Here is a 14,236-nt window from a genome sequence, read left to right as displayed (position 1 = left end):
GCAGCTGAACATTCACCCCCAGCTGGCTGCTCCAAGGTCCCCCCTCCCAGCCTCAGGCGAGTGCAGAGAGATCTTGAGGGAGTATTTTGCTTTTCCAAGCTGGAGGGTACAGAGGCAGTGGAGAAGAGCCACCACCCTCCATGGCCCCAAGGAAAGGAGATCCATGTCCAAAGGAGGAGGAGGGCTCCCCAGGAAAGTGGTCAGATCTGAAGGATTCATGTAGTCCTTAGAAAAAGTGAAGCCCTGAAGATTATTTTTCTTCTGGTTTTTAATTTATTACTTCCCCCACTCTCTATTAACATGGAACCTGTCCTAATCCTCTGGTGAGCAGCCACAGTGGGCAGGAATGGACATGTGCTTAAAGGAGCTCATGGAGGGGGAAAAACAGGGACTGCCCATGGTGGGCACAGGGGAAAAGCCAGCTCATGCCAGCCTGGGCAAGCTGTTAGTGTTCATGCCTCAAATCCTCACCTTAACCATCAGCCAACAGAAAGCAGGAAGGAACCAGCTGACATCTCGTATCTCTGAAAGAGAAAGAGTCAAAGGTCAGACTTCAACTGAGCTGCAGCCTCTCCAAAGGCCCAACACCTCTCACTGCAGTTTACTGTGCCTTTTGAGGGCCAGCAAAATCCACCAGAGACCATTCCTTCCCTGCCCAAGGAATGGCCCAGCAGGGAACCTACAGCAGCATTCCCACCACAGAACTACAGCCCTGTGAGGCTGCAAGCATGGGGAGCAGGACCTGGGGTAGGAGCCTTCTGTCCCTCTGCACGTCAGTCACAGCTTGGCCAGGACATCAGGAGCCACCAAGGGCTTTCTCCCTGAGCCTTTATAGGCTCAGCTTAGTCCCCCTGGTTCAGCCCCATCCCTATATTTGGAAGGAAGGGATCGACACTCCCGCCTGCTCACCAATTCATGTTCATTTTTTGCCATATACAGTGTGTAAAGAAAGGGCCTGCTCTTCTCTCCCAATTTTAGTAACTCTGGGATTTTGTAGGCTTTTCTTTGGTGGAAGTTTCCTTTACTGGGAACGTGCTCTCCTGCCAGTTACAACCACAGCCAGCACTTCACTCTCACCAGAATGTCAAACAAATGATAGCCCAGAAGGGACCAGCCCCACTGCTCCTGCTCACAGAGTGCCGGGGCAGAGCTGCACAGTGGTGAAGGAACCCAAACCAGCTCTGTGTGGGGTGGAGAGCAAGGCCACAGGAAGGAAAAAGAGGATGAGGATTCATCAGGATGAGTTATGGCAATTCTTGTGGCTTACACCACTGCATGGCTCAGGGAGGACAGGATGAGAGGCCATGACTGAAATTCAGTGTGACAAACATGGCAAATTAGAGACTAACCAGAAAGAACAACACCCAAATCTGGTCAGGGATGGACGGTTCATGAATTCAAATCATGAATACACTGCACAAGTTAAGCTTTGAATACAGCTTTGGCTGCCCACAACGTTCACTGCCCTTGCTGCCAAGAGGAGCTGCAGAAGCCCCGTTACACCATGCTAAGGAGGTTCTCAGACAAGTGTGACTGCAATTCCATAGAAGGATACTGGGAAGGTGGGCTTTAGATGGAGGTCTCCCAGTCCCAAACACGCTGCTTGGCTGGTACAGAGCAGCCAGGCAATGGCTGGCAGGGCAGCACTTGGCAGAACAGAGGGAGCCTTCACACACGGCTGGAGTGAGCTCCTGGTGCAGGAGAGGAAGGGTCTCCTCCATCCCGAGCTATTCTCACTGTTCAGGTCATCTGTCACTGTTGAGCAAGCCCTGTTTGCTCTCTGCCCTGCATGGACACCACCCAAGGCTGCAGGACCAGCCTTCCCTCAGCAGAACAAAGCCAACAAGCCTTGTGTGAAGCCAGAAGCCCCCTCCACCCTCCCCAAACAGCTCCTGCCACCTCCCACAGCCCCACTCTGAGATGGAGCACCCTGGGGCACCTGCAGCTGCTGGCACAGCCCGGGGGATGTCACCCCTTTGGGACAGGGGCTGACCCTGTTTGTGTTGGCCCGAGGGGAGCCGAGCCTGTGGGCTTGCAGCAGAGTCACTGTCCCTGGAGTTTTGAAAAACATGTTTCATGTTGCCCTTAATTTCATTTAAGGTCACTAAAAATGGACTCCACGGCCACATATCTCATGAACCATGAATTCCTAGAATCCCCCTAAGCCCGGGGGATGAAGGAAAAGCTTATTTTAGCACACATCCCTTGTGATCAGCCCTTTGAACTCAGCACAGGGGATGTGCTGTGAGCAAAAAGCTGAGGCACACCAGGCCAGTGAGCAGGCTGGAGCTTTGTCCTGACACCAGATTGCCACTGTAATTCAGAAAGGACATTTCCTGCTCCCAGGCATGCTCAAGGCAAGAGGAATGGACGGACTGAACCTCACCCACACAATCATTGGGGTTGGAAAAGACCTCCAAGATCAAGTCCACTTCTGACCAATGCCCACCTTGTCAGCCAGCCCAGAGCTCTGAGTGCCACCTCCAGCCCTTCCTTGGACACCTCCAGGGATGGGGACTCCCTGGGCAGCTGTGCCAGTGTTTGACCACCCTTTCAGAGAAGAATTCCCTCCTGGTGCCCACCCTGAGCCTGCCCTGGCCCAGCCTGAGGCCGTTCCCTCTGCTCCTGTCCCTGTTCCCTGGAGCAGAGCCCGACCTGGGGCTGTCCCCTCCTGGCAGGAGCTGTGCAGAGCCACAAGGGCCCCCCAAGCCTCCTTTGCTCCAGGCTGAGCCCCTTCCCAGCTCCCTCAGCCCCTCCTGGTGCTCCAGACTCTTCCCCAGCTCCATCCCCTTCTCTGGACACGCTCCAGCCCCTCCAGTCTCCGTTGTCATGGGGGACCCAGAGCTGGACAGAGCACTCAGGTGCCTCAGCAGTGCCCAGCACTGGGGTGGTCACTCTCCTGCTCCTGCTGGCCACGCCATGGCTGCTACAGACCCAGCTCTCATTGGCCTTCTTGGCCACACTGCTGGCTAAATCCCCACACCCAGCTGTGCAGGCAGAGCAGAGAGAACCCTCAGGCAGCGAGAGCCTCTCCTGGTTTTCTCCTGCTGGTTCAGGTGTCCAGGTGGGAGCAGAGTGCAGGAAAACAAGTGGCACTGAGCAATGATCCATGGCAGCTGCAGGTACCTCTGCTGCTCTGTGCTGCCAGCATCACTGCACACACAGAGCTGGCCTGAGGTGAAGGTCACGAGGGTGCTGTCACCACGAGCCACATTGCCTTGCAAGGCTCTCTCATCCCATCCTGGGGCTGCCAGGGAGCTTTTATTGCTGCCCTTCATTCAGAAAAGGCCACACTCATAGCTCAATATACCCCTGCAAATTAAAGGTGGATTTACTGGTTGGTGTCTATCTATTTTTGCACAAAGAACTTTGGGAGAACAAGAAGGTTTTGTAAGCTGCAGCTGAGTAAGTTCCCTGGCACGCGGAAGGAACCTGCTTTATTAAACTAGTAATACACAGCTTAAAACATGGAATGACTTGGCTCCTGCACAGAGACAGGTGCAATCATTCCTGCCCAGGTCTCCCCAGCACAAATCTTCACAGCAACATGCACAACTGCTAGAAGTCAGGGGCTAGACACTCCACCACCAGTATAACTTCCTTTAAAAAACATCAGTTTCCAATTGAACCAAACCAAACTTTAAAATTCTCCTCTAGGAGGCAATTAGCTTTTTGCCTTTGCTTTTAGGCCACCAAACCTAAGAGCAGACCAGTAAAACAGGGACTTGTCAGTCACATCCAAAGTAAGGCCTGTGGCCATTCCCCCTGCAGCACAGACCAGCACATCTGCTTCACTGAGCACAGACCCACTGCCCCAGGGCTGGGGAGCTCCTGGGCAGCCCCAGCTCACCCTGCTGGAGCCACAGCTCCTGCAGGCTCCAGGTGAATCCCCTGCTTCAGCAGCACGGCTGGAAAGCCTTGGTTGCAATCAGCAACCTCAGTGCATCGGGGCAGGCTGCTCCCAGCTCTGACTCCTCAGCACTCTGTGCTTGTTCCACCTGACTGAAAACACACACTGATTTGCAGGGAGCTGGTGAAGAGCCCAACTGAATTCTCAGCCTCCAGCTCCATCCTGCAGTTCACTGAAGGCCATGTGAGAGCCTTCATGCACCCCAGATCCTGGCTGGGGGCTGATGGAAGCACATCTTAGAAACACTGGGTCAGTGCTGGGACCAGGCAAGTCTGACCAAGTGAGAAAAGGCTCAGAAAATGTAGATATCTTCAAAGGCACTGCAGAAGGGGAGAAACAGCAGCAGCATTTCCGTCCACACATAACCTTGACCCAAGCTGGAGATGAGGAAGACTTGCTTTCTTCCTCAGGCTGTGAACAAGGATGAAGAGGCTCTGGGTGACTGCAGCAGGAGGTTGGACTGCAGACTCCTGAGAGTCCTTCTTATCTGAGCCTTTCCATCATCTGGACTGAAAATGCAACACAGGGCTTTTGCAGTTGTTCAAGGTCACAGTCTCTGCACCTCTTCAGGCCCTGATTCTGCCTGTGCTGGTGCTGAGAACACTCCTAAGCAGCCAAGCTTCACCCGTGTGGCTCAAGTGTCACTCATCAGCTGAGCTCCTCCATGGGCTATGCTGGCAGCACATGAGGAACGTGCTGCCTTCCTTGGGAAGGCAAACGGAGCCAATCCTCATTCCTCAGACATCTTGTCACTGGTCCCCAGGCTGGGATGGCAGCAGCCCCTCAGAGATGCTGTTTTCCACTGGTATTGCCAGGCCAGGGCTGTGTGGACACACACAGCAAAGCTCTGTGGGTTGGCCCTTGCCAGGACTGTGCTCTGCCCTCCCCCTGTCCCTGGGGTACCCAGGGGTCCCTGCTGGCCTTGGGGAACACAGGTTCACCACGCACAGCCCCAGGCTCTGACAAATCTGCTTTCCCAAATGAAACCTGGTGCAGCTTCCGGAGACCCACCTGGCCCTGCTCAGCCCCAGGAGAGGAGCTCTGTCACAAACCTTCCCTGCCAGAGCTGAGCTCCCTCCCTGGGCTGGGCACTGCACTTGGGGACACAGGGAATTTGGGTACAACGAGTACAGAGGCGGTTTGCTTCATTTCTAATGCTGGACTGGAAAAATACTGAATATCCACTGACAGAGCATCTCCAAGCACCCCCAGCACATTCCCTTCCCCTCCCCTCCCAGCTCTGCCTCCTCCCAGGGAGCACTTAGCACAACCCTTGGGCCTCCTAAACACACAGAAAACTCATCTGTGCTCCCTGCTGCCACTGAACAGGGCAAGGAAATCCTAATAGTTCCCTAAACAACATTTTTTGATTTTTAATAAACCAAATAAAGAAAAAAAAAACAAATGTCAAAGAACAGAAAAACCCCACAACCAACCACAAGAACAAAAATAAAACTCCTCACTTCCAAAGAAAGTTTCCCTCCTGGAAAAGCCAAGGGGAAAGTGATGGGCAAGGTCAAACTGGGAGGCTGACAAAAGCAGGACATCAGTTGCTCCCATGGCCATGAGGCAAGGGACATGTCACTCCATCTGAAACCTTCCTGGGCCTTTGCCACACTCCCCCCAGTCTGCCATAATCTTCCTGGGTCAGCTGGTTCTGCCTTTCAGGACACAGAAAAACAAGGTAAAGGACACAACAGTGCTGCCAAAACGTTTGGGAGAAGCCAGGAATCCTGTATTTGTCCCTGTGGTACGAGTCAGCTGCAAATGAGCTTTAGAGAAATCAGAGTAACAGGTGACTCTTCCCAGGTCATGTGCTGATTTTGCAAAGCCTCAGGACAGAGGTTTGCCTTGTCCAAATTCTGCTTTAACTTGGCTCAGCTGTAACACCAATTCTTTCTTCTGAGCAGGTGCTTCTAACTGATTTGTTTTATTTTTACTTACCATTGCTTCATACAATCATGGTTTTTCCAGACTGTCCTCTGTGCAGAAAAGGTATTTGGCCCTAGCACACTGCTGCAATATTTAAAATACAGGCCTGATGTGACAGCAGAGACCTTGAGAAGGGCAGACAAAGTCTGTTGTGCAGGGCACAGCCACAGGTTGGTAAGAGATGGGGCAGAGATGGGCCCTGAGGACTCCACAAGCACAAACAAATCACAAGGGATCAAATAAATACAGGCCTGAAGGTAAAGCCCATGGAAGAGAGCAAGTATGCAATAGAAGCAAAAATTCATGAGATGTCACTGCTCTGAAACAGGTGAAGTTTACTTGTTCTCACAATTTTGCAAAGGCAGAAATTTTCCACAGGCTTTGCACCTTCCCTTGGATGGGAATGCTCTCTTCCAACCCCCACACTCAGGAGAACCCCAGTGCTACCTGCAGGAACACCTGTGTCAGTCCAAGAGCCTCTGGAACTCACACCAAGAACTGCTCTGCCTCATCTCCTGTGGGCCCTTCTCTGAGGTTCAGCTTAAAAAAGCACATTCAGCTCCTGATGTGCATGACTAGAAATAAATATTGCTTTCAAAAAAGGAAAGCAGAGCAAGAATATGAAGTTTGACCGGTATACAAAGTTCTGATGACATTCTAGTCAAACCTAAGGAAACAAAAAAGATATATTTCCTATACAAATCAATCTTTATTTTCAAATGCTGCACTGCATAAAATGTATCTGATTGCCAGTCCTGTGCATGGACACAGCCCCCCTTCACCCTCCCCACTTCCCCTAGCACAAGCAGAGCAACTACACACACCATCATCTGCACCAGAAGAAAAAAACTATTTGCATCCCAATTCTCTTCTCCTTATAAGTGAACGGTGTTCACCTAGAAAAACCACCAGAAAAATACATTTCATTTCTGCCCTCAGATGAAATGATCAGGCTTGTTCCAGGGCTGGTCCCATGCGTGGAAGCAGCTGGTGCTTTCAGTGCTCTTCACCTTCTTAACCTGGATAAAGAAGCACTCTTAAGGCTCCCCTGCTTCTAACAGTGCAGCTGCCTCTCCTAGAAGGCAAAAGAGTGCAGAGAAACCAGAGGGCAGAGCTCCTCTGAGAACGCCATGGCCCCATCCATTAATGGCTTTGCATCAAGTCATCCTCCTGCAGTCACTGCTGTCCTTGCCAGACCAGCAGGGTTTTTTTACCAGCAATATTTTCCCAGCAACACACACGTTCTTCCCAAGTGAAAAGTGCTTTCCATCCTTTGCTCCCAGCATTGTTTCAGAGAAGTCCCAAATTTTATTCTGTACCCAAGATCTTGTTGGAAATGATATCCATGGGGAAGGCTCTGTAGAGATTTTTGGTAATAGGAATTTGCAGAAACTTGATTGTCTTTCTTATTTGGAAGAAAGGAGAGCTGCTTGATGGGATGTTACACTTGTGTGCTTCTGCTTTAACTCCAGTGTCCAATCACAGCCAAACCCACAGGTGACATTCACAGCAATCTTTGAGAACCACCTGTTTCAGGATCTGTATTTTCTCATGTGTGCAGCAATCGAAGAGGAAATCTCAGCACTCTTCTTATTCTGGCCATAGTAATCCACAAAGTCACCATCGGGGCCAAGGAGGTACATGATTATTGTGTGATCCACCTGCAGGAGAGCACAGCGTGGTCAGAGAGCACAACAGCACAGGGCACCAGCTCAGAGGGGAAATCACGGACGGGGATCGGGGCAGGCAGTGGGAACACAGAGAAATGCGGGATCGGGAGCGTGGCAGGCAGTGGGATACAGGGAAATGCAGGATTGGATTGGGACCGGCAGTGGGATACAGGGAAATGCAGGATTGCATTGGGACCGGCAGTGGGATACAGGGAAATGCGGGATCAGGAGCAGGGCTACAGGGAAATGCAGGATTGGGATTTGGGATTGGGACCAGCTGTGGGATACAGGGAAATGTGAGATTGGGATGGGGACTGGCAGTGGGATACAGGGAAATGCGGGATCAGGAACAGGGCTACAGGGAAATGCAGGATTGGGATCTGGGATCGGGACCAGCTGTGGGATACAGGGAAATGTGAGATTGGGATTGGCATGCAGACCGGCAGTGGGATACAGGGAAATGCGGGATTGGGATTTGGGATCGGGACCAGCAGTGGGATACAGGGAAATGCAGGATTGGGATTTGGGATCGGGACCGACAGTGGGATACAGGGAAATGCGGGATTGGGATTTGGGATCGGGACCGGCAGTGGGATACAGGGAAATGCGGGATTGGGATTGAAACCGGCAGTGGGATACAGGGAAATGCGGGATTGGGATTTGGGATCGGGACCGGCAGTGGGATACAGGGAAATGCGGGATTGGGATTGAAACCGGCAGCGGGATACAGGGAAATGCGGGATTGGGATTGAAACCGGCAGTGGGATACAGGGAAATGCGGGATTGGGATCCGGACCCGCGGTGGGAAATGCGGGCCAGGGGCGCCCCCTGCCGGTGCACTGAAGCAGCCTCACCCAGGCACATCCCGGATATTCCAATTGGATTTATATCAAAATCAACTCCATTGCAAATTTATTTAAATAACGCTGCAAGTGCTGTCTGCACCTAACCGTGACAACATCTTTCTCAGCAAAGAGACAGAGTTCTGGCTCTGGAAGCCATGATTGCTCAGGACTGAAATACAGCCATGCTCTGAATTCAGCTGCATTAGAAATGAGAAATCACCGCAGCTTTGGAACACATAGGAAAAGAGCCAGTCATATATGTTACAGATCAGAAAGAAATTCAACCATTGCCAGGCTTGCTAGTTCCTGTGCTACTGTCTGCATTTTTGGGCTTGTTTAGAACACACTTTGGTAAGATGCTGAGCTTGTAGGAGGGCACTGTGGTTCTGACAGGTGAACATGCCACTGCACATGGGACTTCAGTAAAGATCCAAGAGCCGGTTTTAAAATGTACATGCTGCTCTTATCCAGTCTTTGAGTAAGCAAAGGCTGCTTTTACTCACTATGTAATCGTTGTCCTCATCCTTGGGCCCTTCGCTGTAGTACACACGGTATGCTTTAGCCACTTGGTCAATCTGTGCCTTGCTACCAGTCAATCCCACCAGCTTCGGAGAAAATTCTAGATAGAAAGAAGACATTTACACATTTTGGTGAAAAGAATCCCTTCAAGAGGCTCCTTTTTCAGTGTTCTGCACTACAAGCTATGAGACACAGAGGAAGAAAGCAGGAATACCTTTAACATATCTGGCAATGGCTTCTTGGTTGTCCCTCTCAGGATCGATGGTGATGAAGAGTGGGGTCAGATTGGGCAAAGATGGAATTCGATCTGTGATATTAACAGTTATTATTTATTTTAGAAAACCATCTCTCATCTTCCTTCAAACAAGCTCATAGCCATGTAACATCAATCCAAGCCCACCCCAAGTGACTAGACCACTTTGTGCAGTTTTATTTGTGTAATTTGTGAAGGAAGCAAGTGCCATGAGATGCAATTCTCTGTGTCTGTGCTTCCATAACCAGAATTCCCTTACCAATTTCATCCACCACTGCAATCATTTTCTCCAGCTCATCAGGACAGATGTCAGGGCAGTGAGTGAAGCCAAAGTAGATCAGCACCCACTGGCCAATGTAGTCCTTGCTGGTCCTGGGCTGTCCCTCATGGCTGACGAGGGAGAAGGGCCCTCCCAGCAGTGGCTTCCCAATGCCTCGGTTTCTTTCCTTCTCCAGTTCTACAAAACACAAGTGGGAATCAAACACACCCATGCCACAAGGCACAATGCTTCCCAAGCAAGCTGAGTCAGACACTGCTCAGGGTCATGTCAAGATCCACCAACGCCTGTCATGCAGACACCCAACGTGCATGTGCCTTCCAGAAAGCGTTGCTTTTGGACAAAATCAAATCTATCACTAAATTCCTTTGAAACATTATCTTTCATTGTTACCCAACTGCATTTTTGTTTAAAAAGGGAAAAAATAGACAAGATACCTAGCCTGCTGTGAAACAGCGAAACCAGCATCCATTGAAAACTGAACAATACCCTAAAAGCTGCAATATCCCTGTTTTCAACTGTAAATGCATAAAAAGGAAATGTGTGGGCAGCTGCTGCAGGAGAGAGCAAAGCTCATGGGCAAGCCCACGACACCCAGCTCCGTGCCTGTGCTGCACAGGCTGGCACAGCGTGCGGCCAAACACAACTATTCAAAAATAGCAACTTCAAAACGCTGAACTTTTAATTACTTTTAATTCTTGAAAATTTTCTGCGGCACTTCCGTAAACACAGGCAGGCCAAACACAACTATTCCAGTCTAGGAGCTTTAAAACGCTGAACCTTGAATGGCTTTTAATTTTTGAAATTTTTCTGCGGCACTTCCGTAAACCCAGGCACGAAGAGGCCGCGTGGAAAGCGGTACAGTGACCATGCCCAGGCAGGTAAAGTACATCTGAACGCCAAACCAACATCACCTAAACACGACAAACGCTTCATCTGAATACGAAACGCGACACAGCCGATGTAAGAATCCGTGCCTGGACGGGCTGTTCGGGTCCAATCCGCCCTAGCTACCCACACGATCTTAACGGACAAAAGGCAAACAGCGCAATCCAACAGCCCGGCGCTCCTCCCGCACCCCGCACTCACTCTCCTCCTTGTGCCGCTTCATCAGCTTCATGCCGGCCAGCAGCCCCCCGCCCAGCACCACGGTGGCCGCCAGCGACCTCCACGACACGAGCTGCGGGGGACAAGAGTTTGGTGACTGCCCGGGGCACGGAGCGGCCCGGCCCGCGCTCCCTCCGTCCTTCCTTCCCTCCCTCCCTCCCTCCCTCCCGCACTCACTCACTCACTCACCCGCGGCCCGCGGCCCGGCGGCTGCTGTGACAGCGGGCGGCTGCGGGGTGCGGGCAGCACCGCCCAGCCCCGCACGGCCGGGCCCGGCAGCGGCCACAGCCCCGCGCCCGCCCGCAGCCGCCACAGCCCCGCCGCCCCCGCCATGTTCCCGCCGGCCGCGCCGCCCCTTCCGGCCCGCCCGAGGCCGCCATGCAGGCTGCGCCGCGCCTCGCCTTCGGGGTCGTCGCTGACATCCAGTTCGCCGACGCGGAGGACGGGCACGACTTCGGCGGCTGCCGGCGGCGCTACTACCGGCACAGCCTGCGCTTGCTGCGGGAGGCGGTGCGGGAGTGGGCCGGCGAGAGCCCGCCGATAAACTTCGTGCTGCAGCTGGGCGATAGCATCGACGGGCAGAACGCCCGGCGCGGCGAGGCCGAGAGCGCCTTGCAGCAGGTGCTGGACGTGCTGGGGCAGCTCTCGGTGCCCGTGCACCACGCGTGGGGCAACCACGAGCTCTACAACTTCAGCCGGGCGCGGCTGGTGCACACCGGGCTGTACAGCCGGCCCGCGGGGGGCTCGGACGGGCCCCCGGACAGGGAGTGCCACGCGTATCACTGCAGCCCGGCGCCGCGGCTCCGCCTCGTCGTGCTCGACAGCTACGACACCAGCACCCTGGGCAGGGACCCCGGCAGCCCCCACTACCAGGAGTCCCTGCGGGTGCTGCGGGAGAAGAACCACAACGATGATCTCAACAGCCCCAAAGGTACCTCCGGCTTGGCAGGGGCGCGGGCGGCCGAAGCTTCGCTGTCCGGGGCTGCCGGTGCTGACAGAGGGATGCCAGGGGCTCCCAAGCGTGTGCCCCGTTGCTGCCCGCTCCCTGCAGCCAGTGCGGGCACAGGAGATGCTCCCCCGTAGCCCGCAGCTGGGGCTGTGCCCTGCTCTGTGCCCCGCAGTACCAGGGAGGCGGCCGGTGCAGAGCAACGAGTTGTGCCCACCCTGCCCCATGCCGGGGGGAAACCCAACAGCGGAAATGCTGTTTGGGCAGTGTGACCCAAACTCCCGAAAACACTAACAGATAATCTTCTTTGTGCAAGGGGAATGGAGTTCTGATCCAGGAAGTGCAAAAATTCCCAAAGGTTCTGAGAGTAAACCAACCATCAGCAGATTTGCATAAGACAAATAGAGGAACCATGGGGGGTGTGTATGCATTTGTGCCTAACCTTCTTCTTCATTGCAGGGCTCAAGGAACCTCATTTTGTAGCATTTAATGGAGGATTTAGCCAAGCCCAGCTGGACTGGTTCGATGAAGTCCTCAAGTTCTCTGATGAAAACCAAGAAAAAGTTATAGTTATGGGTATGTAGATATGGAGGGGGATAAATAGACAGTCAAAATGGTTAGTGTTGGAAGGGTGCTTAAAGCTAATCTGGTTCCAACCCCTGTATTTGATGGGGGGTGTACAGAGGAAGCTCTCAGCAGCTCCTTTCACGCATTTCTGTGGGTGGCTTCTTCCCTCCTCGCCAAATATCAATTAATGCCAAACCAGCACAACTCCCATGGAAATACAAGGGAAAAAAAGTTATCTAGCCTGTGTATGTTAGCTGCAGAAAACATGCAGTTGGTCTGGTGAGGTACAGATGGAACCCCTGAAAGAGCAGAACAGCAACCACACCTCGCTCTGGGGGTGAGCTTTCTGTACTCAGTTACTGTATTTGCAGGGTGCCCTGTGGCAGGAGGAAGGAAGGAATCTGACTCCGCGTTCTCAGAAGGCTAATTTATTATTTTATATAAAAGAATACTAAACTAAACTATACTAAAGAATACAGCAAGGATACTTACAGAAGGCTAAAAAGATAATAATGCAAACTCTGGACTCCTTCCAGAGTTTTGACACAGCTTGGCCCTGATTGGCCAATAAGTCAAAACAATTCAGATGAAACTAATGAAACAACCACATTGGTAAAGAATATCCAAAAACATTCCAAAGGAGCAAAACACAGGAGAAGCAAATGAGATAATTACTGTTTTCCTTTTTCTCTGAGGCTTCTCAGCTTCCCAGGAGAAAATCCTGGGCGAAGGGATTTTTCAGAAAATAAGAATGCCACACTCAGTGGGATGGCAGAACTTCCCAGCAATGAGGCAGATTTATCACAGTTTAACTCTCTTTATTTCTTTTCCTCTGGACTGCAGCTCACGTGCCCATCCATCCCTGTGCTTCCAATGGGGTTTGCCTGGCCTGGAATTACGAGGCTGCCCTGTCAGTGATACACACACACAGGTGTGTGGTCTGTGTGCTCGCAGGGCACCTGCACGACGGCGCCTACTGCCAGGACCTGCACGGAGTTCATCACCTCACCCTGGAGGGGCTCATCGAGACCCCCCCTGACAGCAACGCCTTTGGAACTGTCCATGTCTATGAAGATAAAATGGTGTTGAAGGGAAGGGGCAGGATTCCTGACAGAGTTATGCATTTCTAAAGTACCAGGCAAAGAGACTGTTCTGCTGCAGGAAGGACTTGGACAAAAATGTAGGAGATTGAGCTGTTTGCTTTTAGAACTACTTATGTCTATGAAGATAAAATGGTATTGAAGGGAAGGGGCAGAATTCTTAACAGAGTAATGCATTTCTGAAATACTGGGCAAATAGAAATTGTTCTTCTGCAGGAAGGACTCAGATGAAAATGGAGGAGATTCAGCTGTTTGCTTTTAGAAAGCTGTGCATGGCTGATCCTTATTGCTTTAGCTCAGGTGTTTTTCTCTTGGATACAGAATTTTAGAAATTATGGTTCTGTAAGAGAGCACCTGACTTCTATTTGGAGAATAGAGAAGGTCAGTAATTGAAATCAATACACTGGAAGGCAGAATGTTGATTTCCAACACCCAGTCCAGACTGGATTGCTACTATTTACTGTATTGCTATGGTTTACTGGATGCAAACCATATAAAAAATATTGCTCAAAAAAAGCCCTAATGCTGTTCTCTCAGACTGGATTGCTACTGTGAAAAGATGCAAACCATATAAAAAATATTGCTCAAAAAAAGCCCTAATGCTGTTCTCTCAGACTGGATTGCTACTGTGAAAAGATGCAAACCATATAAAAAAATATTGCTCAAAAAAAGCCCTAATGCTGTTCTCTCAGATTGGATTGCTACTGTGAAAAGATGCAAACCATATAACGAATATTGCTCAAGAAAAGCCCTAATGCTGTTCTCTCACTGAGCATTAAAGCATGCAGAGTTGTACCTGCCCGGCCACATCTCTATTTATTTATTTTCTGTGAACATTACAGGAAGATCTGATGTCTGGCAGAATATATCCAGCCTGTAGCCTAATTCAGTCTTCCAACTTTGCTTTAAAAGGCTGAAGTAATCCTGAGAGAAAGCTGAGCCTAAGGAGACCATCTGTGCTGCAGATGCTCAGGCTGTGCTGTGTGTGCACAGCTGGGATCAGCTGCAGCAGTGCTGACAGTGAGCTCTGACACCCATCTCAATAAAGGTGTTGTGTGTTACACCTGGAGCTGTCCTGGCTGAGTCCAGTTCATCCCCCTGTGCTTCCTT

The 14,236-nt window shown here is 51.5% G+C and overlaps 2 protein-coding genes across 2 annotated transcripts; one reads left to right on the top strand and one right to left on the bottom strand.

Annotated features, from left to right (window-relative positions):
* Positions 1-6,531: 6,531 nt before the first annotated feature.
* Positions 6,532-10,935, bottom strand: SCO1 (synthesis of cytochrome C oxidase 1). Its single transcript, XM_066565574.1, is given in 7 exon segments — positions 6,532-7,503; positions 8,861-8,976; positions 9,091-9,183; positions 9,389-9,586; positions 10,496-10,586; positions 10,703-10,881; positions 10,884-10,935. Coding segments are annotated over 7 exon segments (858 nt in total). The 3' UTR covers positions 6,532-7,374.
* Positions 10,887-14,195, top strand: ADPRM (ADP-ribose/CDP-alcohol diphosphatase, manganese dependent). Its single transcript, XM_066565573.1, has 3 exons — positions 10,887-11,444; positions 11,919-12,035; positions 12,870-14,195. The coding sequence occupies exons 1-3, from the start codon at positions 10,892-10,894 to the stop codon at positions 13,154-13,156; spliced, it is 957 nt and encodes a 318-aa protein (XP_066421670.1). The 5' UTR covers positions 10,887-10,891; the 3' UTR covers positions 13,157-14,195.
* Positions 14,196-14,236: the final 41 nt, after the last annotated feature.

This window comes from Molothrus aeneus, chromosome 25 (assembly GCF_037042795.1).
Source record: "Molothrus aeneus isolate 106 chromosome 25, BPBGC_Maene_1.0, whole genome shotgun sequence".
Classification (NCBI taxonomy): domain Eukaryota; kingdom Metazoa; phylum Chordata; class Aves; order Passeriformes; family Icteridae; genus Molothrus; species Molothrus aeneus.
This window is presented reverse-complemented; position numbering and strand designations above follow the sequence as displayed.